The sequence below is a fragment of the Erpetoichthys calabaricus genome, chromosome 2 (genome assembly GCF_900747795.2).
Source record: "Erpetoichthys calabaricus chromosome 2, fErpCal1.3, whole genome shotgun sequence".
In the NCBI taxonomy this organism is placed as follows: domain Eukaryota; kingdom Metazoa; phylum Chordata; class Cladistia; order Polypteriformes; family Polypteridae; genus Erpetoichthys; species Erpetoichthys calabaricus.
In genome coordinates this window covers 81,904,002-81,930,610 of record NC_041395.2, presented here as the reverse complement: position 1 = coordinate 81,930,610, position 26,609 = coordinate 81,904,002, and the positions used below count along the sequence as shown (strand labels likewise).

The 26,609-nt window shown below is 39.1% G+C and overlaps 2 protein-coding genes across 6 annotated transcripts in view; one reads left to right on the top strand and one right to left on the bottom strand.

Annotated features, from left to right (window-relative positions):
- mettl25b (methyltransferase like 25B) overlaps positions 1–14,597 on the top strand; it is a 38,269-nt gene extending 23,672 nt beyond the window's left edge. For both annotated transcript variants that reach the window (XM_028793986.2, XM_028793985.2), the window contains exons 6-9: positions 3,833–3,976; positions 7,090–7,958; positions 10,975–11,159; positions 13,237–14,597. In XM_028793986.2, coding sequence (XP_028649819.1) covers positions 3,833–3,976; positions 7,090–7,958; positions 10,975–11,159; positions 13,237–13,334 — 1,296 coding nt within the window. In that variant the 3' untranslated portion in view covers positions 13,335–14,597. The remainder of the gene's footprint in view (positions 1–3,832; positions 3,977–7,089; positions 7,959–10,974; positions 11,160–13,236) is intronic.
- Positions 14,598–14,892: 295 nt separating this feature from the next.
- Positions 14,893–26,164, bottom strand: mrpl24 (mitochondrial ribosomal protein L24). 4 transcript variants are annotated; one of them, XM_028793992.1, is made up of 7 exons: positions 26,106–26,123; positions 21,502–21,610; positions 21,001–21,210; positions 19,766–19,861; positions 18,821–18,924; positions 16,574–16,704; positions 14,893–15,400 (listed from the first exon to the last, which is right to left on the bottom strand). In XM_028793992.1, the coding sequence occupies exons 3-7, from the start codon at positions 21,181–21,183 to the stop codon at positions 15,264–15,266; spliced, it is 651 nt and encodes a 216-aa protein (XP_028649825.1). In that variant the 5' UTR covers positions 21,184–21,210; positions 21,502–21,610; positions 26,106–26,123; the 3' UTR covers positions 14,893–15,263. The 4 variants fall into 4 exon arrangements, with proteins under 4 accessions (XP_028649825.1, XP_028649823.1, XP_051779275.1 ...); XM_028793990.2 differs by lacking the exon at positions 21,502–21,610 and having other exon boundaries at positions 26,106–26,164; XM_051923315.1 differs by lacking the exons at positions 21,502–21,610; positions 26,106–26,123 and adding an exon at positions 25,356–25,379.
- Between the last annotated feature and the right edge of the window lie 445 nt (positions 26,165–26,609).

The window sequence follows — 26,609 nt, the reverse complement described above, 5'->3', positions numbered from 1 at the left end:
ATCCAGATGGGTTTTGGTTAATGCCACAAGAATCCTTCAAGCCACAGTATTTGCTGCCAACAGTTAAACGTGGAGGTTGGAATTGGTTGTGGATAAGCAATGTTATGAGCAGCTGCATTATGAGAATAATTGGAGCGGGTGATTACTTTGTATGGTCAAGTAATGACAAAGGAATATGTGGCCAGTTTTCAGGATTAGATGCACTCGGTGATACAAGCATTATTCCCCAGTGGTGTTCTCATGTTCCAGGGTGATAATGCTCCATCAGACTCTACTAAACTTGTTTCATGAACAACAGAATTAATTTAGACTCCTTTCATGGTTTCTCCTGTCACCAAATATAAACATCATTAGATAATGATGGGATGTTCTGCAGCACATCATCCAAAGTAGATATCTACCTATTTCATACCTCAAAGAACTGAAGGTTTTTCTTCTTGAAGAATGGTGCAGTATCCTAAAATCCACAGTTGAGGGCTGTATGCCAGCATTCCAGGAAGGACTGAAGCTGTTCTGAAAAGAAAGAGATCCTTATTATATTAATATACTGTATAGTTGGGTGTTTCTGTTGTTTTGTCCACCACGTGTACATATATATTATGTCTCTGTTTCAGCATTTTGTTTTGTGTTTATGTTGCATTTCCTGTTTTTGCTATATCTCTCTATTATAAAAGAAAATCTTGAGACAAGATTATTGCCAAGAGATTTTTTCAAGTCCCGCCCTCCTCTCAACCATTTTTCAACCACGCCCATGGTCCTCTCACCTCTCATTCCTGTGAATGCTTTTGTCCTACACAGTGCCTGCGCTCTCAGCTCTTATAAATTTTTATGTTTTCCTCACTTTAAGTTCCCAATAAAAGTAGATGTATTATGTCCAAATCTTATTGAAGAATTTCATCCCGAAGGGTTATCAACAGAAGAAATGAGTACACGGGCAATCCTAGCAGAGAGAAACGATGAAGTCAAACGAATTAACGCGAAAATTGTTGATCGGTTACACGGCAGATTGGTCAAATGCGTATCATTAGAATATGCTGAAGCAGTTGATGGTGATTGTGTGGAAGATGAAAATATAAACTTCATTTTAGAAACACCATAGAATATCTATAACCGTTAACACCGTCCAGTCTTCCACCGGCCGAATTACTGTTGAAAGAAAGATGTATCGTAATGTTATTGCGTAATTTATATCTGAGTGATGGGCTATGCAGTAGGACAAGATTAGTTGTATTCAAAATTGGTCGAACAATTCTGACATATTAAATTTTAACAGGTGACAAGAAATATAATGTACAGTGGAACCTCGGTTTGCGAGTAACTTGGTTTACGAGTGTTTTGCAAGACGAGCTAAAATTTTTAATAAATTTTGACTTGATAAACGAGCGAGGTCTTGCAATACGAGTAGTATGTATACGCTTTGTCTGCTGAGCGTTATGTGATCACAATTGAGCTGATGGTTCTTCTCTCTCTCTCTCTCTCTCTCACTCGCTGCGGGATTGTGGGCAATCGTCTCCTGTTCTCCGTCTGAGTCGGCGTGCCTCACTCATATAGTCAACATCCGTACGAGCGTATACTGTTTACTACAGCATTGTGACTCTGTGTGTGTGTGTGCGTGTGCTGTGATGTGCGAGTCCCTGTCTTGCACCCCAAAACATGAAGCTGAGTCTCAGTACTTTAGCAACACCAGCTTTATTCAGCTTGAAACAACAACAGCACGGTTATTTATTGTAGCAGGATCTGCCACTCTCCTATACACAGACACAGCAGTCAGGCAGGGACGTGGCCAAGTAATACTGTGCCCTGCACATTTATAATGTTCCTTGTATCACCCATCGACGGCAGGAGCTTATAGCATGTCCGCGATCTTTTCGGATTCGCTTTAACGGCAAACTGCTACAGCACTGGGACGCTTTTCCATTGGGTGGAATCCCACAAGAGTTTAGAAACTCACTCACACCAGCCATGATTCTTTTCAAAGGTAAAGTGCAGGTTAATTTGTTTTATGTATTTTTACTTTATATTTTGTATTAATCATTTTTATATAGTTATATAGAATAGTTTTGGGTTGTGAAATGAATCATCTGAGTTTCCATTATTTCTTATGGGGAAATTCACTTTGATATACAAGTGCTATGGACTGCAAGCACGTTTCCAGAATGAATTATGCTCGCAAACCGAGGTTCCACTGTAGTAATCTTCTGCGGATAACATTAGACACCAAAGGAGATCTTGATATTCCAGTCGTATTAAAACGTTTACAGTTTCCCTTTAGAATAGCTTTTGCTATGACAATTAACAAATCACAGGAACAAACATTCCAAAAAGTCAGGTTTATTAATTAGAGAGAAAGAAACGATATTCACTCACGGGCAGTTATACGTTGGGTTGTCAAAATGTCAGTCCAAACATGGAATCAAAATTCAATGCGATATTGAGGAATAGTTGATTCAAAAAATTGATTTTACTGAAGTTTTACAGTAAAAGTCTAAGTTTAAAAAGTATTTGCATGTTAATTTCAAAGCCAAACAGAACAAAAACGTATAATGCAACAAATACCTCTAACACAACATGAAACATAATTTTCTTTCAATTTATTACGTTTTAGTATTTTTTACTATGGTTAATTACTCACTGTAGTGTAAAATAGTTAGTCCTATTATGCATGTGTAACAATTCCCATGAAAATAAAAATCTGTTTAAATTGTACATCCGTTTCCCCATACACGAGTGGCAGATTCGTGAAGTGACTAGCGGGCAACACCCGCCCAGGGATTCGTGAGCAGGGGGCAGAGCCCCCTAGTTTTTAAATATTGTATAGCGCATTGCACTCATAAGTGAAGTGTACATAATAAGAATACAAATTCAGTAAGAGATTAATTTAATCAGAACCTTTTTTCTCTTTTTGTACAAGAGAGGGTGAGAAATCAGCACTATGGGTTTAAAATAGTTGTTTCTAGTTCACTCAGAATACAGTTTTATAGCTCATAATTGAAATGAGTACCATTAGGATTTTAAATCATTTTAATAATTATGACATAAGTAAATTATTTGCTAAATATTTGTAACAATTTTTAGTGGTGTAATATATAAATGTTACGGTATATGTGTTTAATTATAGAATTTAGATGCTGTTGTCTATTGTAATGTGTAATATTAGCACAACACTGTAAGACATTAGCTGTGCAATATAGCATGGCATATGGGATCATAAAGGATACTAAGCACATTGGCTGTGTTGATGTGAGCCCACATCATTCTAAATATTTCTTGCTCAAAATATTTTCAATAAGCCCAAAGAGTGTGAGTAGTTATTTTTCCTTGGTTAGTTTTGACTTTTGCCCATGTCTAATTTTATTCTGCATGTGCTTGGATTCCTTTTTTCTCATAGAAAACCAGGAGTAGTCATTAGTTATGCATTTGAAGTGTTCCTTTCTAGGATTCTAAGGGCACTGATTTTTTTTTTTTGGTTGTCCTAAAAGATCAAAATTGAAAAAAGAACTCTAAGGAACATCAGTAAACATGAGATCACCCATTACTAGCTTACAGTATATATGCATATTTTAAGGTTTTTATGTAAAGTCTTATTTTCCTCCCATTCTTACACAGAAGAAGCTCTTGTTTAAATGAAAACTTGTTTGAGAAAAAATTGGTTCCTAAGCTTAGAGGAATACTCCTTTCATTTACATATATTCAAACATGTTTACATTAATTTATATTTTAAAAATAACTACCAATAATATTGCATAAATTCAGACTATTAGTGAAGTGCTCTTATTAAAGAGTTTCTTTTTTATGCCTCTCTTATGCTAAACTTAAGATCTGCTTTTTTCAGGGACATTTGTCTCGTTACCTCTCTTTTGGGCTTGGGCTGTCTGTCACAGGCATCGAGGCCAACCGTGTCCTTGTCTCCATGGCTACCAAGTTTGATGAACAGCTCCTCTACACATTGAAGAAAGAGAACTTAAGGAATGTGAAGGTTTGTAAATTATCAGAACTTTTAAGTTCACAAAATAGCAGACAGGGATGTTGTCACTATTCATTATATGTAAAACAGAATTTAAATTCAGTCCTCCCACATACACTGTGTACTCATACTGTATGTAAGCATTTCACTGTAACTTTATCATTTTCTTCTTTCCAAATTCTATTTGTTTCTGCCCAAGCCTCTGTATTCACAGCTGCATATCTGCGAAGAACTGAGTGAAAATTATTTTGTAAATTTATAGTTTGATCAGGTCAATTAATTTAGAAAACAATTTACAGATTTTAAAAAGAATCCTGTTTGTTTATTTTTAAACTAGACAAAGAGCCCGTTTCAACAACGTAAGATGAAACGGGCACGAGTTTGTGTCAGCAGTGTATGAAGAACAAATGATAAGTAACGAAGAAGTTGTTTTGTAATGATTGTAGTCCGCTTTACTCATTACTGTACAGGCTTGTACTGTTCGTTGATGAATTTTCCAGGCCTATAGTATAATATTGAATGATGAATGTTCCAGTACAATATGGAATAGTAATAAGTATAAGCACCACAAACCTGATATAGGTGTATTGAATGAATGCGTAATTGAATCAGAATGTGTAATTAGGCCTCGAGCTGTAGTCGAAATTGCCTTTCAGGCCTCTAGAGCTTTAATCGAAGTCGCCTTTCTCTCTGAATTTTTGCAGCCGTAAATCCGCCGCCTGCCGCAATGTTGGGGTTGGATGTCGGTCTCGTAAGGTTTTTCGGGCAGCTGCACAGAAGGCGACTGTGCATTCGGCTTCGGATGTGCGCAGAAGGCGACTGTGCATTCAGCTTCGGACGGACGTGAGTGAGTGAGTGAATGAGTAGGCAGACAAATTATGTATTAAGATTAATATTTAGCCATCCATCCATTTACTAAACCTGCTTAATCTGACTTGGGTCATAGGGAAGTTGGAGCCTATCCCTGCAAGCATAGGGCACAAGGAAGGAATGATCCCCAAACAGGGTGTCAGTCCATCGTGGGGTGAATACACACACAAAAACACACAGACACACACACTATGGCCTGTTTAGCAAAGTCAATTTACCTGACCTGCAAGTCTTTGGACTGTGGGAGGAAACCAAAGAACCTGGAGGAAAACTTCATGCAGGGAGGACTCTTGGGGTGAACTGTGGTCTCTTTGTTATGAGTCAACAGCACTACCACTGCACCACTCTGACACCCAGTAATATCTCTATATTACATAAAAAAAAATCTTGGGACGAGATGAGACTTTTTTAGAGAGACAAAACGTGAGACACTTTAATGTCCCGCGAGATGAGACTTTGTGCCAAGAGATTTAACCATGACCAGGGCCAGAAATAAAAGACAAAGAGTAGATGACAAAGTAGAATGTCGTAAACAATTCAAAAACGTTGGTTTGATACACATGCAGAGCAGGTTAGAGATAATGGAGGTACGAAAATTCGAAAGTCTCCAAAAAATGATGGTAAAGATCGCATTAGTGCAAACAAACGGAAATTATTACTCAGTGATATAACGGAACAGCAAAAAGAGATCGAATATACTGTTTGGATTTAAACTTGAAGTCGGAGACTTGTAGATTGTCTAATTCATGTTGCCATCAGGGAAAAGTAGTGTTTCTTCCCAATGAAGCGGCGTATCTGCAAGAATTAAAAGATTTGTTGTTTGGTGAAAGTGAAATCCACATACGCTGTCACGCTTGGGTCACAGAGTTGCATGGATACACAGGAGAAGTTAGAGACAGAAACGTTATTCAGACACTTCAAACAAACATAAGTCTTTTTCAGGAGTGAATTGAGCTCCGTGTGTAGTCGGAGGGAACAGTTCGATCTCTCAATTAAAAGAACAGAAAATCTTCCTCTTCATCAATCTTTGCGCTTCGGGAGCGAAACCCCCAACAGGAGCAGAGGATGTCTGGGGGGAAGAGAGACAAGGCAGTGAGACAAAAGGACAGCTGCTGTACAGGCTTTTAAATGTTCAAAGTGCCGCACGAGATGCAGATCACACAGCACGGCAGCAGCAGCAAGCCAGCAGCTGATCAAACAAAGAGGAGGTAAAAAAAAAAAACTATTTGTTTCCCATTGTATCACCGTTTAAGTTGGGGTTTCGGAGGAGCAACCGCAGCTCCTTGGGGTTCAACGAGAGTGGCAGAGACGCGAAGTGGCTGGCGCGTAGCCCAGCCCTTAGGCGAGCAAAACAAGCAGGGGGCAAAGCCCCCTAGTTTGTAATATATATAAATAATGTTATAATTATTTATAATTTATATAATAGTTTTAAATGAAACATTTAGACATTAGAATAGCATAGTGGCACAGTAGTTGCTACTGCTGCCTCATAGCTCCAGAGCTGGTGTGGAGTTTGCACATCTGCCTGGTAATTTTTTCATGTATTCAGCTTAACACTCACATCCCAAGGAATGATCACAATGTAAGTGAGTCTGTGGCTATGAGCTGGTTGTCTTGTTTTGTGACCTGTGCTGTCTGGAAAGCTGCCCCTGCAGCTATGACCTCGATTAAGAGAGTTTGAAAATGGATGGATAATGGAATTTCTTAAAATTTTCCAATGACTAAAGAGAGCTCTGCAGAATCCACCAACCCTCCATAACTCCAATGCTTCCCCTTTTATTTTCATGCTGCTCAATTTCAGCAGTGACTTGGGGCAGTGCAGTAGCAGATGTTTGCAACACACACAGGCAGATAAATATCATAAGTGCAGATTGATGATTCTCATTTGTAATCATTTTTAACTAGACAAACACCAACAGTCATTATTTAGAGGAGTATCAAAACAAATAGGGAAAAACTATCACAATGCCATCTATATGATACAATGTACATTTAGCACCCCCTAGCAAACACACATGCAACATCAAAATAAGCATAATTATTTTTTTCAAAGCATGGCCATATCTTACTTGACATCATGAAGTAGAAAAAAACTGGAAATTATTTGTTGAAATGATTGATGCATATTATGAAGCTTTTTATAATTTTATAACTATATAGTTGAGTTAAATTACTGGTCTGACATCATATTTACCATGCTGTTGAGTCTAATATCAAATAGTATTTTTATTTTCTTCATTCTGTGTATTGTTCAGGAAGGGAGTGCTGCTTCATCTTTCCAGTTCCAACTTCCACAATCCCTGCCAAGGCATGTTACAAGCTGGCTGAACCCCAGAGGATCATGGGAGGACTTCTTGATGTTTCTGCAGCCCCAGATACACACTGATAAACACAAGAGTTCTAGTCCTCACGAAGCAGTCCAAGATGCCTCACAGGCTCATGACCAGCCTCATATCTGCAGTTTTTTTGATGAGGCAAAAGCTGAGAGGGACTTGAATGCAAGTGGTGATGCCCAAGGCCACAGTAACAACCACTACAGCTGCATGAAGGGAAAAACCAAGTCTTGGCAGGTCGATTCATCAGAAAGCACTACACTTACAGATTATTCACAACTTCCCTTTTGTTGTGACACAAACCAAAAACTTCTTTGTGCTGAAGACAAGTGTATTGAAGACTTTATTCTTACAGGGCTTCATGCTTGTGGAGACCTCAGTGCCACTCTCATTCGTCATTTTGTTCATTGTCCCCAAGCTGTGGGTATTACCTCTGTGGCCTGTTGCTATATGAAACTAACCACCCATGAAAACTTAACCCCACCTGGCATTTATGTTCCTTCTCACGTTAGAGAAGAGAAACTGGAAGATGCAGAGATGGACATCATGGTTGGTTATCCCATGAGCTGCTGGGTTAAGAATCTTCCAGGCCATGAGCTTTCCTACAAAGCAAGAGAGACAGCATGTCATGCTAAAGAAGATTATATACAAAGACTACGACAAGATAATACAATTCTAAAGGTACACTGCTATCGAGCAGTCCTGGAGACGATTATTAGAAAGATGGACCCCAGTCTAAAACGGGCAGGCATCCAGACTGTCAAGAAAGGCCATGAGCTTCCATTCACAGAGTAAGAGTCAGAGATAAGAGTCAATGTTGCTTATTGTATAATGTTTTCATCTCACATTTCACAGTGTCATGAATCACTCCTAAGTCTGCAGGCAGGAGTCATGGTCCGTGCTCAATTGTTATTGTTTTAGTAGATTTGAGAAGCTGCATGCAGCAGGGAGCACTACCTCCTTGGATAGACCAGGGGCCTCATGTATAAACGATGCGTACGCACAAAAGTGTTGCGTACTCCTGTTTCCACACTCAAATCAGGATGTATAAAACCCAAACTTGCCGTAAAGCCACGCATATTTTCACGCTAGCTCAAACCCTGGCGTAAGCAAGTTCTCTCGTTGGTTTTGCAAACTGGCGGCACCCAGCGTCAAAGAAGTGCTTTTGTTCCATTGTGGTTTTTCTTTCTTTTTTAGATCCACATCCCTGACGTGGCTTTATCATATACACTGAAATTAACCACATATTGTTTATTAGTTTAAGGCATCTGATTGTAGTTAACCCGTAACAATATAATGGTCCACGGAATGGACAAACTATTCCAAATACCATAGCTGCTTTAGCTTTGTTACTCTCACTGCACCACCTTCTTCTTCTTTCAGCTGCTACCGTTAGGGGTTGCCATAGCGGATCATCTTTTTCCATATTACTCTCACTGCACCACTCGGAGTATTTATATCACTGTATCTGAGTGTGAAATCACAGCTCGACAGCAGCTGATCAGAAAGAGAATTATCGGTATACACCATCTAGCACACACTGCCTCAGCCATGCTGCCTATTTGAACTGCTCCCATACGGCAAACGCTTCAGAGCCTTTCCTGTACTGACCTCGCAGTTCATAAACAGTTTCATCCCAAGAACTATAAACACAATCAATCAGTCCATCAAGTGCTCCTTGTAGAACTGTTTGTACTTATAAGTACAATTACCTCACTGTAAACTTGCGATAGTTATAATATTGTACAACCTGAGACACTTTAGCGCATATTTACATATGATGATGATATCATTTTTAAGATGAAATGCAGCAAAATATGTTTATTACATTATACAGATAAAATGTTAACTTCATTTAAATCTATATTGTTAATAATTAAACATGTGAGGACACGGTGTCGCAGCGCTAGCAAGGAGCTGGTGCCTAGTTCAGGGACTGTTCCTGTTTCGCGCTGTATTTGTGCTGGGGCTGGCGCGACACTGGAAGGATAGATGGAAGGAACAATTAAACATGTACTGCGAAGATATTTCAATGTTCCTTAAACGTTTTGAAGAATCGGCGTTCTTGGCTTACAGATGGCGTTACATCTATTACAGAGCTGATTTTGTGGCGATCGGGTATTTGGAGAAAGAAAAGGAAAGACAGGAATTTGGGGCTAGTACATTTGAAAGAGACAGTACTGCTGCAATAAATTATTTCATCGAAGGTCGCGCATGGCGCAGCAAGCATCTTGCGTGAGGCAGGAACAATCTTTGGATGGGGCGCCAGTTCATCACTATCACTGCACCACCGTGTTCCCATGCTTAATACATGCTTTAATTCCTATCATCATGAAAATTATGTCAAGTATACATCTCTGTATTTAAATTATTCAGGGAGCTGTAATATGAATGTAATGGATTCTGTGTCTTGTCGGAAGAAGAGAAAGCCCGTTTAAGAAGCACGTAGTGATTCATACACAGCGCACATAGAAGAACACATACAAAACAAAGCATTCAACGTGCTACTTTAGTTACGATGGTATTTGAGAAACTAGTAAATGAAACAATTTTAAGATGAAGTTTATGATGTTCTACTTTAAGGACAAAATAAACTACGTGATTACAGTGGAAATTTCAAGATTAAAGTTGACATTTCGAGCTTTTTTCCCCAATGTGTCCCTATTTTTTTTTCTTTTCTCTGTACCCTAATAAGCTTTTATATGACACTCAGACAGTGGGCTACGACTCGCCTTTTCATGCCAACTTTGAGATTTTACTTTTTTTATTTCGAGTACTGTGCGACTTTGTGAACTTCAGCTTTCGAGTTTCTCCGACACTCTATGTCACTCGATCAACTTCCTTTTGTTGTTCATACCACTGCTTAAACCAACAAATAGTAAGTTTTTCCTTGCCTCCACTTGGTATTCACTGAAATTCTTCTATTTTCCCCCATGCTTTTGCCATTGCCTTTTCACAAAATGCTGAGCTTAAGGGCTATTTATATTGATTTGCATATTCAAAGAGGCGTAATTCTGGGAGGAGTTGAGGAGTAGCAGCAGGCGTGTGCATGTGCGTTATTTTTCACGCTGACCGGGATTTATGGAGCGGAAGAATGTGGAAGTTGGCGAACGCACAGATTTATGCATCTGGATTTTTTTGTGCGTACGAACATTTCCACTTTTGTCCATATGCCATTTTTAAGTGTGAATTCTACGCACGGCGTTATGCATGAGGCCCCAGGTTAGTGCTAGGAATCACACTGTGGAAAGGTTGTTATGCTTACAGTGCTGCCTCAAAGCCACAATGGTGACAAAATAACCACAACAGCAGCAGAAATCAATCACAACACAAATTATTTTATACATCGTTTGCATTGTAAAAATCTTTTAGCACACAAATCCACAAACAGGTGCTGTTGTGAGACTCAAGATAAAAGTGAACAGAATGCAGCAGTCAGCCGTGGTGCTCATGTTGCTCTGGCTGTTGTCTTCTCCAGATGTTGTAAGAGTGTAGAAGTTGTTGAGGGTTATGGTGGGCAGCAATTCAAAAGTCCCAGGGATTGGTACATAGGCAGGTGTGGTGACTCAGCAGTAGTGGGGTCTTAATATGCCAATCAAGCTGCACAGCGATGGGCTGCAAGCACAGGTCTCACTAGCCATATATCCACTGTTTAATGCCAAAGCTCATCCTGTTCCCACTGTTATCTTCCTTTACAGTTATCAGGTCATTCAGTGAAGGTTTACTAATAGTGGTTTAAGTAAAATGGCATTGTTTCTGGTAATCATTAAGCTGGTTTTGCTAACATCGTCCCCTTCTCCGTGACAGCTATGCTCGTGTTGGTTTGAAGCGACTTGGACTTCCGGCTGACCTGCCTCTGGACTTATCAGCTGTGGAGGACATGCTGGCACAGCAAGGGAAAGTTGTGGCCTACTTCTGCCTGGTTATGCTTCTAGCGCCAGTAGTTGAGACACTGGTGTTGTTGGACAGAATTCTTTATCTTCAGCAAGAAGGTGAGAAATGGTCTGCTTTTTCAAACCATGACAAGAAATGAAAAAAAAAGTGACATCCTGGAACGTTTTCATGATAAAACACATAAAATGTTCGTTTACGGTGGCACTGAGGCTGCTGTCATTGGATTCAGTTGCTCGATGTTCTAACTAGCTAAGCTGGCTGAGAGCACATTTAAGACGTGATAGTTTTTTGTCATGCTGAGCCGTAGGCCTTAGAGCCCTAGGTTCAGATCTCAACTTGGTCACTGTTCTCTCCACTTAAGTGTACGTTTTTCCCTTTGGTAACTTTAATTCCCAATAAGGAGGAGTCTCATGTGAGTGTCCCCACCAATGGGCTGGCTCCTTTGGATCCTGCTTCAGCTCTGACCCCACAATTCTAACTTTCAGTAAATGGGTTCAGAAAATGAAAGCAAATGAGGTTCAATAACAATAATTCTTTACATTTATATAATGCTGTTCTCACGACTCAGTGCTTCATTGAGTGAGGAGCCACTTCAGCCACCACTAATATGTAGCATCCACCTGGATGATGCAGTGACAGCCATGTTTGTGCCAGGAAGCTCGCCACACATTAGCTACTAGGTGGTGAAAGATAGCCAATTAAAATCCAGGGATGATTAGGGGGGCCATAATGATTAGGCCATGGTGGACAATTTAGTCTGGACATCGGGAAACACCCTACTGTTCTGCAAAAGGCCAAATTTCCCCTTGGGCACAAATAAAGTTCTATCCATCTCTCTTTATGAAAGATGCCCAGGGATCTTTTATGACCAGAGAGAGTTAGGACCTCAGTGTTACATGTGATCTGGAGGACAGCACAGTGTTCCCATTACTGTATTGGTGCATTGGGATCCACATTCAGACCACAGGGTAAACACCCCCTGTTGGACTCGCTTTTTCCTACATGGTCTCCTATCCAAGTACTGGCTGGGCCTGAACAAGCTTAGTTTCATGTTGATGACACACACACACACCCCAACGGCTATTATCATTTGTTCATAACTTTTATTATGCTTTTTAAGGCGAAGGTCAAGGCAGCAACACACTGCGTTGGGCATCCCCCACAACTTCATTCAACCCTTTCTGGAGATTACCCAGATGCGCCCAGGACAACTGACACATACAGTCCCTCCACTGTTTCCTGGGTAGTCTTGCAGTGGTCTGTGGTTTGCATATATTCCAAGAGAGGAACTCAGGGTGCATCCAAGGTACATCTGCAAACCACCTGCCTGAGTTTCCCTTAATCTGGACAATCAGTTCTTATCATAAGGAGTGATCTGAGCCATCCTGGGCAAGAACGGCTGTATTGAATTGTTGCACAGTCTCCTGATTTCCTCCATCCTCGGCTGTGAACAAATCTTGAGGTAAATGAACTCCTGCTCACCCCTTACCTGCAAGGAAATTGACACAATTTTCCAGCGGAGGACCACGATCTCTGCTTTGTACATGGCAATTGTCAACCCAAACACATCACACTCTGTTGCAAGCCATTCCACTACAAACCATGCAGACTGAGTCAGAAAATACAAACTAACAAGTTCTTATTTAGTTGACACCTTTATCCAAGGTGACTTACAATATTTCAGACAGAATTGGTAACATTTGTTTTTTTCCAGTGACAGCACCGGCAGATGGCGTGACTTGCTCATGATCACACAGTGCCAGTAGTAGAATTTGAACCTACAACCTACTGAGGATGAAGGCCAAAGTCTTAAGACCACACTGCATTAGACTTACTAAACGGAAAGTGAAATTCAGGCCCTTGAAGCTGTAATGGTAGTAGCTGTACCGCAGCACCAACTGCCAAGATCCGTCTGTCCAGTTTCTGAATGAGATAAGTCCATGAAAAAGTCACAGGGAGTCACAGCGCATCCCTAATGCAAGACAGCATATTCTGTAATTCATCAAGCTATTCAGAGACCCAGACAGATACATTACTGCCATCTAGTGGATATGCATTGCTATCAGAAGTCATATTTAAATAGCCAACTCAAATGGAGTAACAGCTCACTTTTAAATTATCTGATTAGCTTAACATTTTGATTTGATTCTAATTTTTTTTTTTTTTTTTAATTAGGAGTTGAATGCAGTCTGCTGCCACTCTTTGATCCTCATTTTTCACCGAGAAATCTAGTTCTGGTGGCTTGCAAAACAAAGAACATCCCAGAAAGTTGAAAGAGGAAGAAAAATGTGGCCATAATAATGGCTATATCTCACAGAACACACGCACTGTTATGGACTGAAATGTCACAGATGGCCAAGTATCTGGAAATGCAATTTGTCCTTCTACCTTGATGATTTCTAGTTGGGAAAGTGTGCATTTTACATCAGTTCTGCGTCATTAGTCAGAAATGGTGGTCCTGGCCTGTACAGCAACAACTAACAACCACAGCACAGCTTTCAAAGTGAACGCATCAGACATAAAGTAATAGGTCTGTATTGTCTGGAGTAGATTATAAAACCATATAAATAATCTCAATCTACCTCGTTTGAATGACTTTAATGATCAATATTTTAGATATTGCCAAAGTTCCAAACGCATCTGGAATGTCCACCTTACTAGAAATCTTCCTTTACTTTTCGATAGATTAAAATAATTTGTTACTTTGTAAAGAACTCGCATTGTGTTTTCAAATAGTACTTCACAAAAAAAAGCAAGATTACAAGATATGATCCAATAACATTGTGACTCAATTGTGCATAAGAATAAACACGGGGAATGCCGAAAAAGTCATCTTCACAGATGAAATTTAACAGATCAGGTTAAACACTAGAATGGATATTATTTAAGTGCAATACAGCCAACACTTCAGGCATCTTGACAGACTTGGACGGAGAGCTCCTGTAAGTGGGTGTTATCTGTCGAGTAAACAGTAGGGACCTGCTTGACCTCGCAGAACTGGCAAGTACTCCATCACATGGTGCCTTTGTATTGGTTCTTCCCAGAGTACATCCCACAATCTAAAGTAATAACGCTCATACAGTTACATTTATTTGTTTAGCACATCCCCTTATCCAAAGTGACTTACAGAAGATGTCAACATAACCGACTAAACATCGGTGTGGGAGTCTGTTTGGGATTAAGTGTTACAGGACAAGGTTACAAAATTGATCACCACAAGTGAACAGCTTAGAATAAAATAAAAGCGAGTTACCATTCCCTGGGTTACAAAACCTAACTAGTTAATATCAGTTACACAGGAATTGAGGGTCTTCAAACACTTCTTAAACACATTAAAGGACTCCGAATTTCAAATGGATGTGGGCAGCTTATTATTATAGAAATTCTTATTTCCATGATAAACAGGCTGGAAACATGACATCATTTTTACCTATTTTATTTCCTTGAATCTCTGTAGATGTACACTGGCACTGCCCTTCTCTAACTCATTTGAGTCATAACCGAAGTAAATAAAGTGAAATCCATTGACAATGAAAGATTCAACTTTTCTCCTTACTATGAACTGTTCAGGTTTTCGTTTTTGCACATTTGCAACAGGTTTTAATGATTATCATAAAATTCCTAGCCTTCTTAATCCAATTCCAGAATATGTCACCGGGGCTGGGGCCTATCCCTACAACTTCATGGTGTATGTACACGGATCAAGGCCCACTCCTGCACATACCCATACCTCCATGGGGCAAAAACAGCCTCACCAATCAATGTGAGTGGCACGTCTCGGGACGTGGCACAGCAATCATTTAACAGCAGAGGAAACACAACAAGGACATGTGTTTGGAAAATAAAAATATTTATTCTTTTTTTCTCCCAGGTAGGAATGTTTTGTACACTCTAGTAATGTTATGACAGAATGTTCACATTAATTATACAAAAAGATGAACAACTGACGATCTCAGTCTGGCTCAGAATAATAAAGCAACTTCTCATTCTGTGTCTTAAGCCTGGGTAAAACGTATACCACATGGAGAGGTCAGTACACAGTGAACGAAGACCAGTCTTAGGCTGCCAACTTACTTGCTAAAAGCAGCAGACATTCATTGTAACATTGTAAGCCACTCTTCTTATATGCCCTTGATGCAAATGTATCCTCATGGCATCACAAGCTCATTACAGATGGACCCCAAATCACAACAGTCTGAACTTTAATACCAGTAGCTTTTCCTAGGTCTTCTAGTCTCCACAATGCCCATCTTCTCCATGATTTCTTCCTCAAATGTTTTTAATGAGGCAATGTATGTTTTATCTAGTGCATCCTGTGTTGAAGTATCTTTAGGCCCATCTAGGACAATAAGGAAGACAGCAGTGCTCATGATACCTTAAAATACTGAAGTACATATTTCCAACTTGAAATACATAATCCTTGTCAGCAACAAATAATATCTTAATAAAGCAGAAAATGATTTTCACATAAGCTTCTTGTTAGAAATAACTAATACAAACTGCAATTGCTAACCTGTTTGATTACTGACAAGCAGACCATCATTTCAATATCATGGTGCACTAAGAATCTACTAACTTTATCAAATCTCTCAGTATTAAGCAGCATAGTGGTTAGCACTGCATCCTGGGTTGGACTACCACCATATGTGTGGAGTCCGCCCGCCCTTTTCCTTCATGCAGTTGGATTCTCACAGCATTTTCAAAGGTGTGGGTCTTGATAAAGAGATATCTTAAGCCAAGTGCTGGCAGTGGATAGACAGGTTCTGGTCCCTCATCTTAGAATTGGATTAAACAAAACTAAAATTATGATTTTTTTTCTATACGTAACTGCTAAAATGTTATGTTGTATTACAAGTAAAACAGTTACACAACAGAAAGATCAGAAAACTACACGATGTTTTTAGTAATGAATGCCATAAAACACTACAACTAAAATTCCCAGTGTGAGCAAATGTCATGGGAAGCTAAGACTAGTGAAATTTAGGGAATTATTAAAACCAAAACAACTAATTAAAATATTCTAAAATATACAATGGAATATCTAAAGAAAATGGGTATAACTTTCCAGACACTCCAAAAAATTATTTTAACGAGGAATGCTTCCGAGTGCTGTTCCACTAGTTTTCCCCAGAGGCCTGCAGGTAAGACCACCAGGAGACTGGAATTTACTCCTGAATGTGCCCTCTGAAACCTCATTCTAGACTGGTTTCTGCCGTAAGCTGCTGAGACTCTGGCCACCCGCTCCTCTCACATTGGGGAAAAAAAGAAAATGAAAAAGTGATACCACACACGGTTATATGATTAAAAAGGACACTATTTTCATCTTTAAGCTCTGTTTAAAATAACTAGAGAAGATACTGTCAACTTCCTTTAATCTGACTACTGTGCAACTTAAAGGTAATGTTTATCCCCATTAATTAAATATGAACTTTCTGTTAGAAGAGTAATTCTTTTAAGTAGAAAAAATACAATTTTTTGGAACTTCATCAGCTAGGAAGTAAAAAAAATGTACCTTTCCATTGCTCTGGTATGATACCATCCCGCCGCTGCACAACTGGTTTAGGGATGATGCGACCAGTCCTCACTGAAACTCGCACTTTTTCGCCCTCTTCAGTAAAACGCCACTCTGCCTCTGTAGGCTTCCTGAAATCAACAACAGGAATACAAACTGAATTAATCTTTCACATTAATGTTGATTAATAACGGATATGGTGCCACAGAATAGAACCAGTCTGGCTAGCTTTCCAATTTCACCAAAGAGGATCCTTTCAAACTCTAGTGCACATTAATATAAAGATAAAACTATTAAAAAACAAAGTAATTAAGATTTGCATAGAGATAATGGCTGACTTAATGAAGTGTCAAGAAACCATAAATAAGGAAGCAGCTGAACTCTGTGTTCTTGCTCAGAATGAACCGTTTCTTATTTTCTGGACAGACGCAACAAACACTCAGTGGTTAATTTTTTAGGTCTTCTTGCAACAAAATATATACAACATGCAGACATGTTCAAGAGGTTTAGTGGTTTGTTGATCCAACATCAGAATGGGCAAGATGAGCAACTCTGAGCTTGGTATAATTGTTGGTTCCGCACGTGGCAGTAACAGAATCTCAAAAACAGCTGCCCTCCGAGGACTTTCATATGCAACTCTCCGAGTTTAAAGAGAATTGTATAATAAACTAAAAAGCAGTGTGCAGCACGTCTGTTATCACAAACACATTGTTACTGAGAGACGTTAAGGGAGAATGGCCCAACTACTTCAATCTACCAATGGCCATGGATAATGAAATAACTTTTTTTTCCCCCAAATGAGGTGGGCAGAAAAGCACCACTGATACACAAGAGGTCAGACTACAGCAACAGAATAAACCATGCCAAGTTCCACTCCTGAAAGCTATGAGCAGAAAGATGAGGTTACAGGGCGCATTTACTCACCAAAATTGACAGCTGAAGTTCAGAATAAGTGTTGCCTTGCCTGACAAATCTCAATTTCAGTTATAGATTGTTAATTATAAACAGCAGTAATCAATTGATTCATCCTGCTGTGTGTCAATGGTACAGACTAATGGCCATAGTGTAAAGATGTAAGGAAGGTTTTCTAGGAACACATTTCAAAAATCTAGGTCATATGGTGTGTTTTAGGGAGAATGTGGAATTGCAGGTTAGCAGAAAGCATAAAAACATTTGCAGGAACTACATAATAGATTCAAGTCATAAGAATTCAGACTACTCTGGGGTTAAATTGAGACCTACACAGTTAACAGGTGCATGAATAAAGATTCCACTGAATTCACATTTACGTCTACTTATTTTGTAGACATATTTACTAATTCCAATTTTTATTTCAACAGAAACAAATTTTGATTTTCTCTTTTTTTTTTAGTTTGACGTACTGAGCCTCGTAAAAGAAATCTGCCGGCACTCAATCCTTATGCAGTAAAAGCCTAGAGGAACATGTCAGTGCCCTGCTGACCATTGCGTTTCAGAATATAGCATGTCCACCATCGAGTCAAGTCAAGTTGGGGAGCATCCACTGGTACAGTGCGTTGCCACACCCACCACACGACAAAACGGCTCGGGATCCCGGTCGGCAACCCCCCCCCCCCACACACGCGGTCCAGTCCCACCCTCCGGAATGACCTATCTGCCGCAGCCAGGTGTTACATGGGCGACCCCTTGGCCTGGTCCACTCACTCAGGTCCCCAACAATGAGGATCCTACGAGCTGAATCACCCTCGGGGAGCCACGCTACATGGCCATAGTGCCGTAACCGACGCTCCCTCACAATGCAGGTAATGGGCCTCATTCGGTACTCCATGAGCAACCGCTCATTCAACACAAAGTCAAACCAGCAGTACCCAAGGATTTTCTGGATACACACACTACCAAAGGAGTCCAGTCTTCGTCTCAGGTCACTGGATAGCATCCATGTCTTGCAACCATATAGCAAGACAGGAAGCACCAGGACTCTGAAGACTTAGACCTTTGTCCTTTGCATAGATATCAGGAGCACCACACACCCCTTTCCAGTGACCTCATGACCCCCCCCATGCTCTCCCAATCCATCTACTGACTTCATAGGAAGAGTCACCAGAGACATGAATGTCACTGCCAAGGTAAGTAAACCTCTCGACAAGGTAAGAGCATTTACAAGGCCCAAAGGCAGGGAGTCACACAAAAATAACTTCTTAAAAAGATGACTTGTTACACAAATGTTTAAATATGTGAAGTTCAAACATAGCTCATCAAAGGGCTTACCGATCTGCTGGATCAATTAGAGCAACATCTTTAACCATAAGTGGAGCTTCACTGGCAATGTAAGTTCCACGGTAGTCTGCAGACTTGCCAATGTAACGGAAATGCTAGTGAAACAAAAAGAAAATTCATGGTGGAACTAAGTACATGTTCAAGAAAGTCTTCAGTTTCTTGCAGGGAATAATTTTATTAGAAACAGACTTATGACTTTATTATTGTGAATAATGCAATTTTGAAATATTATTTAAATTGATCACCTGGATATCACGAGTTAAGAATAATTACGGCTCACTCATGCTCACAAACTAGAAATGTTTACACCAAAACTAGCTGTCTAGATCAAATGTTTCTCCCAGGAGTGAAGTGGGAGGAGTGGAGATGAAAAGACACCATGAGACAAAGGAAGAAAACTACAAGTAATTATCGAGAAAAGCTAAGCAAAATGACACCTTTTATTGGCTAACTAAAAAGATTACAATGTGCAAGCTTTCGAGGCAACTCAGGCCCCTTCTTCAGGCAAGACATCCTGTCTGAAGAAGGGGCCTGAGTTGCCTCGAAAGCTTGCACGTTGTAATCTTTTTAGTTAGCCAATAAAAGGTGTCATTTTGCTTGGCTTTTCTCTACATTCATAATGGCTAACACGGTACAACACCCTAGTACTAAAGTAATTATCGAAAATTGAAAAGGATGTACTGAGTTTGTTAATATAAAATTCACTTGTAAATAAATACATGCTGGAAAGGCACTAGTGAAATGACTGCAACAATGTAATTAATAACCAAATAATTAAAAACAAGTGATCTATTTAAAACTACAATGTAAATTGTCTAAGTACAAAATGCTAAACTATCATTGCTTCCAAGATACTTCCATAAAAAGATGGATCTGAGTTCATAATGCATATGCAGCATACGTCAGTTTACATCTCACACCCGCTATTCATGTTACCGTGTTTAGTCCTTCCATGATCACCCAGTTGCGTGCTCTGATCACTTGGCTGACTTTTCCCTGTTTACCAGCATCCTTCCCAGAGAGGATTGCCACCTGCGTAACAACAACAATTTTATTACAATAAAGCCCTATACACAAATTAATAGGTTTTGAATGGTTCTGTGCGAGTGTGGGTCTGTGAATGTGTAAGTGTACCGCAATGGACCAATGTTTCCAAAATAGGCCCCAAGCCCCTCTCAATTTCAAATCGGTTTCAGAATACCATCCATTTTCTTATCTGACTTATCCTATTATGTTCAAAATCAAAGCAGTATGGCCTGGTGTCAAAGGCACTGCTCTGCATACTACCAAGGTTGATTCTCTGTAAACCTCAGCAAGCTTCATTAGTGTTCCTAATGTTGAAATTTACAAATAAATAAAATCATGGTGGACAAATGTGTTCCTTAAATAAATATACACTGTTAAAATGTTCAATATAGACTGCAATGAAAAGATCCTTTTACTTTCACACTCTCACTGGTATGTTACATTAGCCCGGTACAAGCGATTGTATGAATATGGCCTGTGTTATACTGGGGGTTGGTTTCTTCCTTGCACCCTGTTCTGCCAAGGCAGGCTCCAAGTCCATCAACAAAGTGGTGGATAAAAAAAAAAAATGAAGATTACTGGATGGATGTAATCAGTTTCATGTGTCTAGTTTTAATCATGGCCATAAAAATCATACATAATATTTGCAAGACTACCTTTGACTACCAGAGGATTACATTGTAGTGCACATGGCTGCATTATTTAAACATCCTCTTATATATTTCAGCTTCAATTATTTGATTGTCTGAAAAAAAATCTGCTAAATTCAGTTCAAGGGCATGGAGGCAAATACTAATTTGGTTTATTTTATTAACTAAATTAAACCATGTGTACTACAGTATATTTCAACAATAAATAGCATATATTGTACAATTTAAAACAAATCTATTCAAGATTTATCTAAAATGCATATTTTTTCCATAAAACTGCACTCACATGGAAGAGCATACAAATTCCATAGAGAACACCTAGCCATCCCTTTTATAGTTTTGACTGTTATGACTTATTGCTTGATTAGAATGTTAATTTTAAAGCAGTAAACCAAGAAAATATAAATAACGCACACATGCACATTGTACATATACATCTGAAAAGCCACAAGAATCTGGCACTCTATGCACTATCCATTAAACAGGACAACTTACTGTGTCTCCCTTCAAAATTGTCCAGTCTTCTGGGGACATGGATTCCAAACACACCTTGCGTCGTCTTTTACCTGGTGGATTCATCTTCTGGGCAGCAACTGTCCAAGGCCGATTGGTGCCATAACGGTAACCATGCGGCACAACCACCCTGGCAGCCATGGTCAGGAATTGAGTTAATCGCATCTCTCTATAGTTTCTTGTATTTAAAACCTGATGACAGATAAAAGAATAAAGGAGACACTTGTGTATGTTTAGGTCTTCTTTTGATGTTTCAGCAGTTCAAAAACGGAGTGTAAAACAACGCAATCCCACGAAAGGGATGCCAGCAAAGATAATAAAACCTCAAGTATGTATAATCCTTATCTGGCTTGCAAACAAATGTACTGTATTATTGGAACAATGAATAAACACAAAGGAATAAAGAAAAAAAAACAGCAACCCACACTTTCTCTCTCTTCCTTTTCACGATAGTCTCTTAAAAATTAACCACAACAAACATACCCTCTTTCTTCTGACACACCCTCTCCTGTCTTCTGTTTCCTGGCATCAGTGAGACTGAGGAGAATCCAGCCAAGATATATAGCAAGTGGTGCCAGGTAGCAGCACAGCCCTTTGAAAAGATACACCAGGCTCATGCAAAGTGGTACTGCAGTAGTGGTCAAAATACTGCACAATCTTCCAATACTGAAGTTTCAAACACTTAAAACTGATTCATATTGAATAAAAGCTACAACCTACAAAAATGTTATTCCATAAAATAAAAACTGTAATGTGTAAAAAAAAAGTTTTTCCATTAATTAATTAATGTCTCTTTTAGCAATTAATTGAACAAATGAAATAAAAAAAAATAAAAAAAATAAACATCTTGCCTGAAGAAGGGGCCTGAGTTGCCTCGAAAGCTTGCATATTGTAATTTTTTTAGTTCGCCAATAAAAGGTGTCATTTTGCTTGACTTTTCACTCAATTTATACAGATGATCTTTTTATTGTGGGGACTGAGTGGGCTTACAAAATGGTATGGTATGGATATTATTATTTAAATTAACATACAGGCCACAAGTGCTTACTGCAACAGTAAATAATGTGAGACTTAGAAATCCAAAGCAAATTTGTAGATTACAAAGCCTACCAATGGGCCAACATGCCTGTGCCATTTACTACTATAAACATATCTACATAATGTGATACAATAGTGCACAGAAAAAAAAACACACACACAGGCGTGCCAATCTTTATTCACATTGACTATACTTCCAAATATGGATTCCCAAACACCTAATTTATTATGAAGCGAGTATGTAAATAAACCAAGAGTTTTAAGAAATTGATAATATTAAGGTTATCACCCATCACTCTTGCCATTCAATTGTACTGTATGTCATCAATTCAAATTCTATGGTAGGACAACACAAACAAATAATCTGTTGGTTCAGTTCACTTTCCTGATATACCATGTTGGAAACTACTAACAGAAGGAAAGATCAAGACATTTTTTGATTATCAATCAGTGCTGTGATTTGGAGTTCTACTGCTCACCAGCACACATGCAAAACCATTAGCCTTGTTCAGTGTTGAGGTAAACCAAAACATACAACAGTATGAATTCAACATTTGAAATTCTGAAGTGTTTGAAGTAGCAGCCTTTAGAAAAGAAGAGTTTTTGACAGAATGCAAAACCAGTTATATATAAACCACTTCTTTCATCTTTTCATTAGCTACTAATCAACGACCTCTCCTCATTTCCCCTGCTTGTTATTCTTCTATCGGTGACAACAAGGCACTAGCTCCTTCCTGCTTCTCCTCAGTTGTATCCTAGGTCCTCTGCATCCACCACAAACGTGTGACCACTTCAGATCAGCTCTGTCCACTTTCAAAGCACTGTTGCCATACCGAGCATAAGAGCTGTAAAGTTCATCTCCTTTAATACCTTCTGACCACAAAAATTGCATGACACATCTTGGTTTATTTTTGGTGCAAACTGCAGGTATGTTCACAACCTGATAAGCACTCTGCATGCTGACATCAAGGTCAACAATAAGGACTACAATGGTGTAAAACCTCTCTGAGCTCTCTTACAAAAATGGCCTTGAAATAAAAAACAGGCCTTAATAAAAAATAAAATGAAACTGGTTGCTAACAAAACAAAAATCACCTTGTTAACTAAAAGAAAAATTAAAATATCCAAAAACTATAACCAAAATGAAAACAGGTAGTTTTTGAATTTTAAATTTCACCACACTAGTCTTTGTGCAGGGGTGTAGCACAGACCTCTGGGCCCTAGATATAAGCAGTCTCTGTGGGCCCTGGGTAATCATTAACCTCCCCCGACACCCATGTTTTGTGCATAACATACATGCATGCCTGTAGTTGCCAGTATATTTAAAACCACATGGTAGTAATATTAGTTTAGAAAACAACACAGATTTGTGTGCATATGCAAGTACCATTACTGCAGCTGGCAGAATCTTGCCAATATCAGCTATATATTTTGTGGATTTCACTCACAATCACTTTGCCAATGACATACTTATGCTGTGGATTTCATTGGCCATAACTGACCACTGCTAACCAATGTTTAAGTAGTTGTCAGCAAGGTGCCACATGTTCCTTTAGACCAGGGGTTCTCAAAGTCGGTCCTGGGGGCTCACTGTGGCTTCAGGTTTTTCTTCCAACCAAATTCATAATCAGTGACAACACCTGATAACACTGATCACAACTAATTAGCTGGTATTTTTTTCCTCTTCTCTTATTCTACATTAAGAAAGCACCACAGCATGATTTTCACATTTATAAGGCATTTAGGAATATTTCCATTTTTGCCAGAGATTTAAATGCTTAACCATCTTTTTTTTGATTGTATTATATTTTGCCCTTTCTCTGTGCAGTTTGCTCCCTTCATTGAATCTTCATAATGACAACCAGCAGAGCAGACAGCCAGGCAAACAGCACTGAATAATCAAAAGCTGCGACTACTTTAGCATTGGACCCACTAATTAGAAAATAATGAATGAATTAATTAAACAATTAGAACACCTGGCAAAAAATAGAATGAAAATCAAGATCAAAAATTGTTAAAATTTTTAAAATATTGCTGCAGATGTTCTATCAGATGGTTGTGGCAAGCGCCTTCTTCTACGCGGTGGTGTGCTGGGGAGGCAGCATTAAGAAGGACGCCTGGACAAACTGGTGAGGAAAGCAGGCTCTATTGTAGGCATGGAGCTGGACAGTTTTGACATCTGTGGCGGAGCGACGGGCCCTCAGCAGGCTCCTGCCAATTATGGAGAATCCACTGAACAGTATCATCTCCAAACAGAGGAGCAGCTTCAGCGACAGACTGCTGTCACTGTCCTGCTCCACTGACAGACTGAGGAGATCGTTCCTCCCCCACACTATGCGACACTTCAATTCTACCCGGGGGGTAAATGTTAACATTATTCAAAGTTACTGTCTGTTTTTACCTGCATTTTTATTACAAGAAAGAGTATGAGTATGCTGCTGCTGGAGTATGTGAATTTCCCCTTGGGATTAATAAAGTATCTATCTATCTAAAAAGAAAAAAAAATACATTATTCCCATATAACTGCTTGGTAAACTTATATATTTACCAAGTTTAGTTTCCTAATTTCTACATTATTCCCAAAACACAGAATATGGCAAATAACATTTCACTTAATTAGCCCAGGAGTCCGAATAAAAATAGAAACTGGTTGGAACAAAAACCTGCAGCCACAGTGGGCCCCCATGACCGATGTTGAAAACCCCTGCTTTAGAAGGCAGGAGTAAGTAGTTTGGTAATTAGGTCCATGGAAGATTTGTCAAGCTCGAATAGTCTCACCAGCTTCAAATTCACTTAGTATTCAGACTGGAGAAGAACAATTTTGTTATGTTATTTTATAAAAGTTATATAATCAGTAATTAGGTAGCTGTGTTAGGATCATAAAAATGCTGCACTCTTGACATTTCAACACTCTACTCCACAATTTACAATCTCATTCAAGGTCTGAAGTGGACTGGCACAGCATTCTGAATTTGTGTTTTTTTTTTTCCATTTCAGTACAGGCAGGAACTGGTGACGCACCGGCACCTTTCGCAATTACCCAATCTATTCAATAATACGAAACACCAAGAGTGGCCACCCCCTTTGGATGACAACAACAATGCGCTGAAATATTCGGGTGTAGGCCACCTACAGCCCCCTTTATGTATTAAGAAATTGTGTTATATGTACAACGCTGCGCATCACTTAAAAAGCGGCAATTACCGTATATGATTCCACTTCATGCACCGATTATCTGTTTGAACTGTCACTTACTATACGCGCTCTCAAAGTTACATTGACTTATTAGCTCAACGCACCTTCACCGACTTTAGCCAACAATCACCTTAGATGTCACTCTGTTCTTGAATCAGATTCAAATACCTGCAAAATTAAACAATGTATTACAATTACTTCAATATAAGTAATTGAACAAACAGCTCACCAACGTGTATGAATGAGTCAATGACTTTTAATTGCCTTTCCGGGCAAAAATTAATTCTCTTAAATACCCTACATAAAAATAAGCAGATAACCCTGCACAGCGTTGACGTCTTCATGGATTCGAGTGCGGTATCCCCAATTGTTGGAGGGTTTTTTTTTTTTTTAAGGAACTGTTTTCTCAACTCCATTATGTCGTTCAGTTTTTGGGGAATCGGAATCCACTCCTATAGCACTGGATGCAAGGCACGAACCAACCGTGGACGGGGTGCCCGCCTGCCTCGGGTTACCTTCGCGCACAGATCAACACTCACTCATACAAGGTCGATTCAGGATCGCAAAGTAGGCAATAAGACCACCAACAAAAACAACAAATGACGAAAGCGTTTAAATTGTTATAACTGATGTTACTTGTGATTGATTACTAGATCGACTAATACGCTGTGCTTAAAAAAAAAAAAAAAAACTCGTTAGCATTTACGACCAGCCATCCAGAAATGCAAAAATGTACATCGCGGCAAGGAAAATTCAAATCACAATGGCACAGCTGGGGAAAAAAGTAAGCAACACAAGAGAATTTTCTAAGCTTACGGATGCAGCAGAAACACTTAACCAAAATAAAACCATACCAGAGCCTGTAATGTCAAACAGTCAGGAACGCCATCACATGGGCGGGATAACCCTTGAACTTTCACCTTTAAACGATGCAGATTTAAGTAATATTCTAATCACTAAATAACTTTCATAAAAGCTTACAATTTTACAGCTAGAAAAAATATTTATTTGAGGTAAATTGAATAAAATAAATCATTTCTTTAAACCGCTAAACTGTAACGCGAATCACAGTCTTAGTCGCGATGCTTTCTGGGAAGAGTAGTATTTAGAAAATTCAGTGCAAGGTAGTCTATGTCCACGGTTTTCAAACTGTGGTACTTCAAGTCATGCCAAGTGGTACTCGTGTGGTCCTTTATTTTCCACGAATCGATGTTGCTAGAATGCCAATATGTTGCGTATAATCATATATAGTATTAGTATACTACTGTAAATGCGTGGAAGACTCCAAGCTGGCTTTTATTAACGTCTGCACCCATTTCCTTAATTAGTTTAATATCACTTTAACGTCATAATTATAG